The sequence below is a fragment of the Halichoerus grypus genome, chromosome 10 (genome assembly GCF_964656455.1).
Source record: "Halichoerus grypus chromosome 10, mHalGry1.hap1.1, whole genome shotgun sequence".
NCBI classification, from domain to species: domain Eukaryota; kingdom Metazoa; phylum Chordata; class Mammalia; order Carnivora; family Phocidae; genus Halichoerus; species Halichoerus grypus.
Genome location: NC_135721.1, coordinates 57009150 through 57022589, shown reverse-complemented (window position 1 = coordinate 57022589; position 13440 = coordinate 57009150). Strand labels below are relative to the sequence as shown.

The 13440-nt window shown below is 35.0% G+C and overlaps 1 protein-coding gene across 16 annotated transcripts in view; it reads right to left on the bottom strand.

The window, feature by feature from the left end:
* Window positions 1-13440, bottom strand: part of WDPCP (WD repeat containing planar cell polarity effector) — a 445572-nt gene that overhangs the window by 343721 nt on the left and 88411 nt on the right. For 13 of the 16 annotated variants that reach the window (XR_013441769.1, XR_013441770.1, XR_013441771.1 and 10 more), the window contains exon 2: window positions 1926-1973. The exons of the other annotated variants lie outside the window; for them this stretch is intronic. Coding sequence is in view for 8 of the 13 variants with exons in the window: in XM_078056479.1 (XP_077912605.1) it covers window positions 1926-1958 (33 nt within the window). In the remaining 5 variants the exon portion in view is untranslated. The remainder of the gene's footprint in view (window positions 1-1925; window positions 1974-13440) is intronic. 16 annotated transcript variants of the gene reach the window in all.

The window sequence follows — 13440 nt, the reverse complement described above, 5'->3', positions numbered from 1 at the left end:
AAAAACAAGATAACAAAACAGTTCATCGAGTATTTCCTCCCAGTTTTAATATCAGGGGCTAGTGATGGATATTACTGATACTTTTTCATGAAGTAGTATGTCATTAATTTGGACTAACTGGAGAAAGACCAATATGAATCAGAAAAAAATGTCAACATTTTACAAATATTTTATAACTTCCAAATGTTTGCTTAGAAATACATGTAGTACTATACTATATGAATAGTTCACTATATATTAGAAATATGTAAACTACTGATACTTTCTTTAGAGAGATAATAAAAAATTGCTCTTTCCAATAAACTTCTGAATAACAAAGAAAGCTTGAAAAATATTTTATGACATCTTTAGACAGAAGAAAAAGCCCCCAGCTTCTTTAATATTAGGAGTGACTAAAAATATTTCCCATACTATTCATATGGGTGATAACCCAAAATAATTTTATTTTTAAAGATCTTATTTATTTATTTGACAGAGAGAGAGGGAACACAAGCATGGGGAGTGGGAGAGGAAGAAGCCAGACTCCCGCCGAGCGGGGAGCCCGATGCAGGGCTCAATCCCAGGACCCTGGGATCATGACCTGAGCCAAAGGCAGATGCCTAATGACTGAGCCACCCAGGTGCCCCCCAAAATAATTTTAGACGTAGTACAAACTTCTTCCTTCCTTCCTTCCTTCACCGTTACATTTGATGTCACTGTATTTACAATAATCAAGAAAGAGATGCATGTTCAAATAACAAGATGCAGTGTGCCAATACTGAAATGGCAGAGTGAACAATGTGGCAGCGTGGAAGAAGAGCCAAGCCTGCCTGGAACAGTGGGGCTCTGAGAAAGCTACAGAGAAGTTGTGAAATGTTAGCAGGACCTCAAAGAAGCATAGGATTTCACCAGTTAAACGACGATAAAGAAAACGATGATGATAAGAGGCAACAGCAATACTTGCTAAGTACTGACCTCATTACAAGCATTGTTCTAAACATCTTATATGTATTAACTCATTTAATTCTCAGAGCTACCCTTTGAAGTAGTACCATCATTACTCCTATAATGAGGAAACTGAGGCACTGAGAAGCCACATAGCCAGCAGGTAGTTGAGGCAGGCTTTGAATATAAACAGACTGTGCTTGAAACCAGAGCACTCTCGAATATTGGGCTATCTAGAGGTGTGAGAGGGAGAACAAATAGTAAGGTGAGTAAAAGGATGGCATATGCCAAGCAAGGAAGTAGATTAAAAAGCATGGTAGAAAGTGACAGAAAAACGAAGCTGAAAATGGGTAACAAGGAAACAGGCTATAAAAATAATAGAGATAGGGGCGCCTGGGTGGCTCAGTCATTAAGCGTCTGCCTTCGGCTCAGGTCATGGTCCCAGGGTCCTGGGATCAAGTCCCGCATCGGGCTTCCTGCTCTGCGGGAAGCCTGCTTCTCCTTCTCCCACTCCCCCTGCTTGTGTTCCCTCTCTTGCTGTGTCTCTCTCTGTCAAATAAATAAAATCTGTAAAAAAAATAATAGAGATATTTGGATTGATCTGAGTTCACTCTCTTCCTTGAACTAAAGTGCCTTAAAAGGGTAGCGATAAAACAAAGGATCCGTCAGTCCCCAGATCTATCCTGCTGTCACCAGAAGCTGGCTGCCACTGTATACAGATATGGGGCAGAAGAGCTAGTGGACCTCAGTACTGTGAAAGAGGATGACGTTCCTTATCGGCAGGCAGTAGAGAAAAAGTGGTACTAAGCTAATTACAAGTTTTTCAATTCAATTGGGCATTATCTCACAGTTGTCTCCTTGGGAGTGATTCTAGTGATGCTGCTATTACTCAAAATATTTCCAAAGCCATATTTTTTGGAATTGCTTTCAGTTAGTTTTATGAGGCTTATTTTGGGATTATTACTTTAGGGTTATACTTTTTTAAAAACCAAAATACTTACTGTATTAGAATATGTAAAATGCACCCTTCTCATTTGGATGGGTGAGGCCTGGAATGTTTGTTTAAAGAAACAATAAATAAATAAATAATAAATATTATAACTTTATATATAAAACAAACAAATAAATAAATAAATATTTACTTGCATTTAGTAAGCTTAATGTATAGGTTCTAGACTCTAACTGCCTGGTTTCTTATTCTAACTTCTCAGTTTACTAGCTAACTTGGACAACTAACTTATTTCTCTAAGTTCCCCCCAGATATAAAATGGGTATAATAAAGTACCTACCTCAGGACTATTTTGAGGGCACTTTTATTCAATTAATTTATTGTTACCATTGTTGTTGCTGCTATTGCTATTACTCAATATCTCTAGCATTATGCAAATTTATCTGGAAAAAACACAAGAAGTGTATTACACACAATCGCTCACCTTAGATAGTAATTTCACAAGGTGAAATGAATAAAAGAATAAGTACAAAGTACAATAGGGATTTTATGAAGGTAAAACATTTAGTTTCTATATAAGAGAAAGTATTTGAATTAGGACATGCAAATGGACTAATATTTCACTGGGAACAGAGAGAGGATGTGAGCATCCTAAACAGGAGCATATTTCCTCTGATATTGAACAACAGAAGTCACAACTTTTAGACTACACTAGAAAATAAAAATTCGCATTCTTCAATTTAGTGTTTACTCAGACGCCAATAATTAGAATTTATGACAATGTGGGCAAAGACAAGGCTGAAGTTTAGTTGTTAGTAGCTAAATAAAAAAAACTTTTATTATGCAAATTAAATATGAAAATAATTTTATAGTTAAAGCCAAAAGGGCCACACCTTTACTTATATATCAAAAGCAGACTGCACTTGAAACTCTGTTTTTCCATTTAAGTCCATTCAATAATAAAGAATTTGTCAACTTTCCCCTGATAACAGAAATGGAGAGTAAAGAATAATTTTCCTTGTAATCCACATTGGTTATTTTTTTTTTAAAGATTCTATTTATTTATTTGTCAGAGAGAGAGACAGGGAGAGAGCACAAGCAGGGGGAGTGGCAGACAAAGGGAGAAGCAGGCTCCCCACTGAGCAAGGAGCCTGATGTGGGACTCAATCCCAGGACCCTGGGATCATGACCTGAGCCGAAGGCAGATGCTTAACCGACCAAGGCATCCCCACATTGGCTATTTCTAAGAAGCAGGAATGCTTTTAACCTGAAAACCAATAGATCCGCTGCCCATACTTTTACTAAGTCTGAAAGTCCTAAAGTACTCAGAAATTACAGAGTTTGGGGGAAACAAGCAAAATGAGGTCCATGGAGAGCGTCAAATGTCAAGTGCAAAGGCCACAACCCTTTGTATTTGGACATAAAGAGAAATCCTGAGAATAGTACAGGTTTGAGTCTATTATCTGGACTTGTCTTCCAGCTCAGCACCAAGGGTTCATGTATAGTCTCAATGGAGTGCGAAGACAGAAAAATGCCCTATTTCTCAAAATGCTCTGATATACAAACAACACTGCTCCAGTTCCCCATTAAAAAATACAGGACGGGGCGCTGGGTGACTCAGTCAGTTAAGTGTCTGCCTTAGGCTCAGGGCATGATCCCAGGTCCTGGGATTGAGCCCTGGGACCGCTGTGTTGAGCCGTGCTCCCTGATCAGCAGGGAGCCTGCTTCTCCCTCTCCCTCTGCCTCTGCCCCTCCCCCTGCTTGTGCTCTCTATCAAATAAATAAAATCTTTAATAAAAAAAAAATACAGACAAAAGGGGGAGAGAGACATTTTGCTTTATAAAGGACCTCTTTGTGGCCCCCATAGGGAACATTTGGTATAAGAGTAATGAAGTGGTTGTAGGGGATGATACCCAGCAGAAAGTAAGCAGGACTGGCAGCCCTTTGGATTAACACACTCAGCAAGAGTGGTGGTATCCAGACAAAATGGATCCACACTCAGCAAAAGTAGACATGGTGGCCAAGGAGTAATCCATAAAACCTGGAGAAATATCAGCAATAATCAGTTGATGGAGCAAGCCTAGCAAGTAGTAGGTGAGGCAAGTGAGAAGAAAATAGCCAATGTCCATTAGTAAGTGATTGTACTTGTTTATGAGCACATGTGACAACTCCTGCCGACTCCCCAAAATATATATAATTAAGGAGGAGGTTTTGTGGGAGTCATGCTATAGCAGGCTGGCCAAAAATAGTCAAATGGGGGTTATTCATCCTTCTTTTCCCCTGAACTTTAAATATCTGCTAGTACGACCATGTAAAACTAAAGAGAATTAATGGAGTAAATAAAACAACTTTATAAAAATCTAAAATAATAACTAGATGGGCATGGTGAGAGGAGACCAAGGCAATATCCTTTTTAGTCCTCAAGATATTTTGCCATCTTTACACTGTGCAGGTTTTTTTTTCTTAAAGATGCATACCTTTAAATCTTGCATCTTACTCAAGAATACCACTAGTTAAAAAGAATGCTGGTTATTTCCTTGTTTGAAAAATCTGCCTGGAGGAAATAGTCAAGACTGAGCTCGTATTATTCAAATACTGTATTAGTGCATAAATGGTTGTTTTGAAGGAGGAAAGAAAAGAATTTCAGAAGAATGCTGGATTTTGCATTGTGGGATCAGAGTGTGAGCAGGGATTAAAAGGGTAGAGAAATAGGGAGTGCCTAAAAAAGTTAGCTGAGAAATGCTGCCCTTACTCAGTGTCCTTGTGCATTTCTCTAGGAATAAAACCCAATGCACAATTTAGAACTAGAACAAAAGTAGCCATTTAAGGGGAAGAATAAATTAATGAATGGAAAATATAGCAAAGAATTATCCAAATGAAAAGAACAACAGGAGGAAAAACTTAAACAACAACCAGATGCCCATATTTTTTATTTTAAAATAACTCTTAAACTTTTACAATTTTCTATTTACTTTAATTTTGTAAGGTAGTTGGTGACAGTCCCAGATGTATCAGAAGGCCATTCTGAATCTAAACTTCCAGTCTCCATAAGAGAATAAGAAGCATGATTTAAATTAATCTTGACATAAATCTGGATGATTGCTCCTGTAGGGGGCAGAATGTATGATAGCCCAAATTTTGAGGACAGAGATGAGAGGATCCTAGAGGGCCTTCTTTTTACTTACATTTTTAAAAGGTTTAAAGCCTTCCCCCAAAACAGGTTACATAAGAAAAAATTAATATTTATTTGCCTTAAGAATAACTGTTACCATACAGACTAAATTTTAAGTAACATGCAAAATAAAAACAGTTGTGCTAAGATGCTGTAACCTGTTTTGCTTTTGATAATTTTCTTTTGAAAAATAAAAACTATGTTTTAGAGATACAGATTTCTTGCCACTAAATAAATCTGCAAAATACATGTCTTCCGTGGTTTCTTAAGTCAGCTATTTTGACTGTTTTGGGAAGGAAGCTTGAGGGTAAATAAAAACCCTAATGTAAAATATGATGGGAAAGGAAAGAATTAACAAATAGAAGACATTGCTGTGGTTTAACAAAGATAAATGACACCAGGTGCCAACAAGACATTTAAAATAAATGTGTATCAGCACAATACCTCAGAGAGCCTAAGGGAATCTTTCTTGGGCATAATCCTAGAGCATACACTTGTTATTTATTACCAATAGACTTTCTGAGGAGTCTATTCACCAATTCAAAATGTACAAAAATAAAGACAACTAAATAGCATAAATTTAAGATAAACCACTGGTTTAATTGTATGAGGTGTTTTAGTCATCAATAGGTAATTTTCAAATTACATAAAATACAATGTATCCCCCCATAATCTCTTGTCAATAACAGAATTATACTAATACCTGTTAAGCATATACATGAACACAATCAATGTCACATTATCAGAAATTAAGATTTTAAAAAATATTTAATATTTAATTTAATATTTAAAAATATTTTGAAATATTCAACACTAAACCAAACAATTAAGCAGTGATAAAATTTGTGTAAAAGGACAGGAGTCTCAAAATAAAAAGACCTCAAGCTTGGATTGAACCCACAGCAAAAAGACTAGGGTGTTAGAAACACCAGGTCATTAGTACCTCAGAGAGTCTTATGATATTATATTAATTATCAATTAAATTATATTAATTAAATATTACCAATATTTTGAGCACCTTAGGTGTATGACATTTTACTGTGAGTCCTAGATACGAAGACTTACGAAGTAGGGTCTCTACTATCAAACAGCTATAATCCAGTGTAACAGATAAAATAACCACAAAAAATATGAGGTTTGTGGTAAGTACTAAACAAAGGGCCAGGGGTGCTCAGTAGAGGCTCTAGTTTGATAATAAAGAAATGTTCTTATAAAGTAGAAGGGCATTTGAGGATTATTAGATTTTGAGAGAGGGTGAGAGCTAAAAATGAGGGAATAATATACAAAAGCATAAGTTGCAAGGCTTATTGGAGAAATAATAAGCAACTGGGTTGGTGCACAAATAGAAGAGAGAAATCAGGGCCACACTAAGGAAGTCTGAATGCCATACTTAGCCGTCAGGACTTTACATCTGCTAGGTAACTAATGAGGAAGAGTGACAAGTTTCTGATCTGGTAAGGGATTTTAGAAAAAGTAATCAACAGATCAGAATTGTTGCTGGAAGATTAACTGGTAGGTGGGAATATTGGAGGAATAGAGGAATAGGATACAAGTGACCTGACAGGTAACATTAATATTCGGTAACAAGAACTTGAAATGGGATGGTAGCAATTGGAATGTAAATAAAAAAACATTCAAGCCATCTTTTGAAGAAAGAATCAACAGCATATGGGGACTAATGAATTGTAGAAGCGAGAAAGAAGGAAGAGTCTGGAGTAACCACCAAGGAATGGGGATCTGGTTACTGCTCAGATAGTGACCCTTGCCTTGAACATGGCTCCACTGAGCAGGCATGTCTCTAACACATGTGCCAGTATATTCTGCTCACGACTGCCTTAACTACTCAATCCATAAACCTCAATCCTCCCAGCCACTGACATGGTTACTCGGTCTCCTATTTTACTTTTCCCTTGCCCCTCAGTTTATAACTCTGGCTCTTCTTCTTCCTTAGACTGTGATTCAGCTTCGTCACTCTGGTGAAGGACTCACAACTATCATTTTTCTTAGCCACACCCAGTTCACAAGAACCCCTTAGACCTTTCCCTACCTTGTTTATTCTAGTTTCAAGAACAGGAGTTGGAATAAAACATATACAGAAACAGGTTAGTTTAGAAAAGGAGGAAGTTTTGCCAATGTAGGCAAATTTTTGACACAGTGGGAATTTAAGGTAAAAGTAGATATGGGTAGAAATGTCTAGCTGGTAGCTAGAAATACAGAAAAGGGACCTAGACTGTACAAAAAGTATCTTGGGATTTTCTGAATAGAAAGTTAAAAACCACTGAATAAGATCCCAAAAGAAAAATAAAGTCAAGGATAGATATTTTGGTAATTCTCCAACAGGAAAACAATGAAAAAGAGATTAAGGCAGTATTGTGTCAAAAAAAAAGACAACACAGTGTCAGGAAAACCAGGGGGGAAAAAAACGGCGTTATGTGTTTATTTTAAATGGTTATATAGTGATGATCAAACTTGTTTCTGAATTTCAATGTAGACATGACCTCAATATAGTTTAATGAGAAGTAATGTTTTATCAAGGACACACAGATTAAGTCTTCTAAAGAAGGTATGGTTCTACTGCTCTGAATGCTAGGCTGTGAGCCAAAACTGCCTCAATTCTGATCTAGCTATGACAAACTTACCCCAAACCATTCAATCTCTCTGCCTCAATTTCCCCACTTACAAAAATAGGGATAATGATATTGACCTACATTTATAACAATGTTGTAAGGATTAATTAATGCTGTATAATGCTTTGAAGATGAAAAGGACTGAGAATTATTAGTTGGTATTGCATAAGTAATTGCCTATAATACTGAAAATTTTATCCTTTAATTTTATTCAAACAGCAGTTATCACATAAATGTTCTAGCTTCCTTAGTGACGTTTACCTTCAAATTATTATTTTTAATGTATCAAGATCTTTTCTATATTATATCATACATGTTATTTCATAGTACATAAAGATTTGATCAGTTCAGAAGTCTAGAACAACTTTTCAACCTAAATGTTAAGTATAAATATTCAGGACATATTTATTTCCTAATAAGCACCCACTACAAGTATTCAATAAATGCTAAAAAGTAATACTTTAACTATGAAATTTCAGATTTAATAAATAACACTAAGCAATTATATGGTAAAGGCAAAATACAAAAGCACAAAGCAATGTGTTAAAGACACGGTCTATGATGTCCTTATTTCTAAGACAACCTATACAATCTAAAAGTGTACAAAAAATGAAGAGAGAAACTTATAAATCCACTAGACAATGTCTGGTCTTTTGTTTCTTCTTGGATTTTTTAAAATCACAATACTAATACATGCTTGTTGGTTTAAAAATGCAAATATGGAAATATTTGATGTTAAAATGACTCTGTTCTTCTCCCAGCTGCCCTCTCCACTGTGAAGAGAGCCACCGCACAGCATAGCATGTGGCCTTCCAGATTTTCTTGATGTACTTACAGTATGTCCACATCCATACTTACTTGTTTCATGTTTTTGTAAAGACAAGATTTTATTATACATACCATTTCCTTTTTTCACTGAACACCACAGCATGGATGTTATCTGTCAGCATACACAGATTTACTTCCTTGTTTTCTAATAGCTGCAAGATGTTCCACTGGATAGTGATCATAATTTACTTAACCACTTACTTAACGTACACTCTGTTTCTACTTTTTGCCTTATAAATAATACCTTGAAAACATACATGCACACCTTACATTTTGATAGATAATGCCAAATTGGCCTCCAAGATGACTGTGCCAACTTACATTTCTACCAATAACATGACTTTTTCCCTGCATCCTCAGTAACACGGGGAATTATCAAAGTTTTACATTTTTGCCAATTTTCTAGGTGAAAATTGGATTCCTGTAGTTTTGTTTCATTTTTCCATTTATTATAGAGCTCAAACACCTTTTCATGTACTTTTAAGCAATTTTGTTTCTTTTATAAATTACTTGTTCCTATCTTTGTCCATCTTTCTACTGAATTCTTTATCCCTTTTTTTGTATATTAATAATATTAATCCTTCATTATATAAATTGGACAAATTTAGCTCTTTTTAAAATTTTTTCATCAACTTTATACCTGAAGAAAATAAGAGAATATAGGATTCACGTTGTTTTAAAAATTGGGCATAACCGAACAGAAAGCTTTTTGAACTCCGCTCAGCTCTTGCTGTGCAAAATGCCTTGGCCAGAGGTGGTTCTTCATAGCTGCTCACAATTGGTCAGATGATGCTATTTCTAGATGAAGCAAAAGGCAACAGATTCCTATGTTCCAGGAAAAACTGTGCATCATTCTTACTAAAAGAGGTTAGAGGAAATTCTATGCCTAGAAAGAAAAGTAGGAGTCCCTTCACTTTCCCAAAATAAATTGTGGCAAAAATCTTTACAAATCTCCTGTTCTACTTAAATTTGGAAAATATTTCTCTAGGGCATTGTTTAAATTGTTTAATGCATCTAGTTAAATAGATTTTTGTTAGTTTAACATTTTCCATACTGTACGCAGTTTTGACATTTAATTTCTCAATGGCTTCTTTATTGTGGCCTGTTTCCTTTTCTTTCTACTCATTACATGCAACAAATTAAATTTCACTAATATTTAAAGATCAGTGTTGACCTTTGCATAGCCATTTTCTAGGTTCCTGTTAATACAAACATCTTGTTTGCTGATGCTCATTTTGAATATTTTGCTGCACACAATTTCCATTATTCCAAAGAGACTTGTATCTAGTTGAAGTACATTTTTCCATGACCTTGCAAAATAATTGCAATGGCTTTTTAGGGGAAAAATGGCATTTTAGGGAAAAAATGGCATTTTAGGGGAAAAAAAGTATGCTTGCATAAGCAAATAATAACAACAATAATCTTTGCCTACCAGCACCTCTACCATATGTACCCACCTTTCTTATCTACAAAAATATGGACTTAATTCTTCTCTTTAGGATGTATTTCAATCACAGCAATGAAAAGACAAGAAAAATAGAAATGTTGGCAATGTAATCATGATAATTAATTTGAGATTATAATTCCATAAATATAGTTTTATGCTATACTTGGATAGGAAGAAAATGGGACTTTGAGGAGAGAATAAACTGAATTTCAGGAATAATTCCTAAAAAGCTGAGTTAAAGACAAGAGAACACTGAAATGCTCTTATCTAAACCAATGCTAACTGCTGAAATAATTTGTCAATTTAGATTTACTGTTTTAAAAAGCATATAAATCAAAGACTGCTGCAAAGTGAGCAAGAATGAAAAAAGATAGAGGTCCTTTCTCTTCAAATAGAAAAGACAGTGAAAAAATTTGAAGTGGCCTCCAGCTATACCACCTCAACCTTGTCAGATTTCACTTGTCAACACTTTGATGACAGATTGCCACCCCCTCCTCTAAAAAACAAACCCTAGTAACTGTTGAAAGAAATGGCTTCTTATAAAAAGTGGAATATCTCATGCAATTTGATAGTTGTATACTTTAAAATCTTTTTTTCCTCAAAAGAGACTTGAAAAACCTTTTTCTGTGGCTTTTATCAAAGCTTAAAAGCTAAAGAACCCTCCCAGTGTGGGGAAGAAAAGGGGGTATAACATTTTTAAATACCTACTTAATGCACTTTATATTCATTATTTCATTTAATCCTCACAGTAACCCTCTGAAATTATGTACTAAATTGTGCACATATCTGCCTGCATATGTATGGTGTGTGTGTGCATAAAAGTATTTTTCTGGGCAGGGAATAGCAGTTTCTCCAAGGAGTCCATTTGTCTCCCTTCCCCCAACTCAACTCAACTCTGATAGACTCTAAATCTCTTAATTTACAGATATGAAAACTGAGGTCTAGGGAGGTAAAGTAATTTGTACAACTTCAGTCAGCTTGTTACAGGAACAGTTAGGGCTAGAATTCCTGTCCACAGATTATCAGTGCAATGCTCTTTCTACTCTACCTCCCTCTGCCTAAACGCTATGCTAAATACAGCCTTTTAGTTAAGCTTCTGCTTAAGTACCTGAGACAGGTGTCAGTTTAGACTTGTATAATTAATCCATGGCGAAAGACACAAATGAAACCTATTTTCTGGCCAAATTTAATTTATTTTGCTTAGAAAGCCCTTGGAGGAAGTTATTTGAATGATGATTTAAGGATTATTTTTAATTAGTATATCAATAGTTTGTAAGTAAACTGATATATCTAAAACATCTGATTAAAACTGGTATTTCTTAGGCACTAAAAAATCTTCACAGTATTTACTTAACAAACTTCACAGATAATACAAAAGTAAGCTCCAACATGAATTATTAATGTTTTACAGCTGATTTTAAATACATTAAGGTCTTCTTTTTAAGTTACTGCATTACATCAGAGAAGGTTTATTTCTATTTTTACTACCCTTATTTGGTAGTGACTCTCATTAAGTTCTCAGCTCCTCAATCTCTATGACAAGTTCTTAATGAAATGTAAACAAGTCCTAAAAGCTCCCAGTTTATAAGAATTCTTCAGTGAATCCTTTTATATTGTGATTGGATCTTCCTTCACACTCTTTCTTCCCTGATTGGTTATTTTCACCTTTACTAACGGTTTGTCACAGCATCACTTATATAATACTTCTAATGTTTTGTTTTAGTGGTTGAATGGAAAACCAAAGTACGTAACTTAGGAAAGAACAGCCTTCTCTTATTGAAATGAAGGCTGTGAAAAACCACCAAGTTCCCCTGAGAAGGGATCAATTTCACCTTAATATATTTAACACAGGCATACATCATCATGGCTTAAAATGTTAATAATTCCCTAATGAGTAGAAAATTATTAAATAATACTTAAAATCAGTAAAATAAAACAAGGAAGATTCTAGATTATGAACATGTTTTAACCTAAAGCCCAAACAAATCATGGATTCATAAAAAATGTTTCCCATGCTTTTCAGACTGGACCCTATTTTACCGAGTAAATAGGATAATGTATTTGAAAATATGTGGCAAATGATCATTGTTCAATAAATGTCAGTTTCCTTTTCCTGAATATTCAATATCCATAAAATAGAGCCTGATTGCAATAATAGAAAAGGAAAATATACTCTGATTATTTTAGCATTTCACTGGGTATCATTTCATCTTCAAGTTATTTTAGTTTGGTTCAACCTACATTTGCAAAGCAACTACCAAGTGCCAAAATGGGCCATGCATTGTTAAACCCCCCAAGAACTTGCACTTGAGGAGGTCATAACTTAGTAGGGGATGGGGTAACGGTTAAGAGAAAAACGATGAATACAACTACATATGAGTACGGAAAATAAAATAGAACCATATCCAAGGAAGAAAGTACAGAGAAGAAAGTTATTAATTCTAAATCTAATACAATCCCAGCCACAAAAATTGAAATCATAAATCCATTTTCAGAACCTGAGGCCTCTTTTAGAGAAAATGAATACCCAGCATATTACTGGGTCATATGAATCTACTGTATGATTCACATTTGATGGTTTCTGAAACTTACGTATCTTAAAATCAATGTATACATTTAATATAGTGTTGCTTTTTTATCAGAATTTGATATTAAATCAATAGCACTTCATAATCAATGATAAATTAGAATCAAGGAAATATGGTATATATCAAGTTCGATTGGTTTCTTTTGGTAGCACAACCAGCTCCAAGAAAGCTGGCAACACACATAAAAATCCTGCATAGAGAACCATTCTAATAAAGATAGGGGATTGAGAACATATAGTTACCTTCACTCCCTTCCAAACCCACACTAAAATGACAATAAACAAGAAAAAGAAAACTCTCAAGGCAAAGAGAATTAGAAGATAACAAAATAGTTATCAACAAAATTTTGGAGAGTAAAAAGCAGATGGACAAAAGGTAACTGACAATAGATTCAAAAAAGTAGAAAACCAAGTACATATGGAAGGTAGATGGCTGAGAGCCAAAGAGTTCATGCACTGGAACTCTAGAAAGGCTCAGAAACTGGAGGCACCAAATACTTTTAAAGGAATGCCTATGCTTAGGATTGAAAACAAGGGATCTGTTTGAAATTCTATGTAAATAATACTTAGACTTCGAGGTGCTTTTCTCTGCCAGCACAGCTGGGCAATCCTTTCCTACCATATAAGAAAACTGTAAACTGACTCTTGAAAGGTTGTATCAGAGCAACTACTTAAGAAAGAAAACATTACTGAAAGTAGGAAAGCTACTCTGAAAAGAGGGATGAAAGGAACTCTTGGAAATAAAAATATGAGAGCCAAAATAAATAATTCAAAAGAAGACTTGGAAAATAATGTTGAGGTTATCTCCAAGAAAGAAAAAAGAAATGCATACTTACACACACATGCATGCACGCACACACACATGCAGAGACAGAGAAAGAAAAGGAATTTAGAGAATCAGTCAGA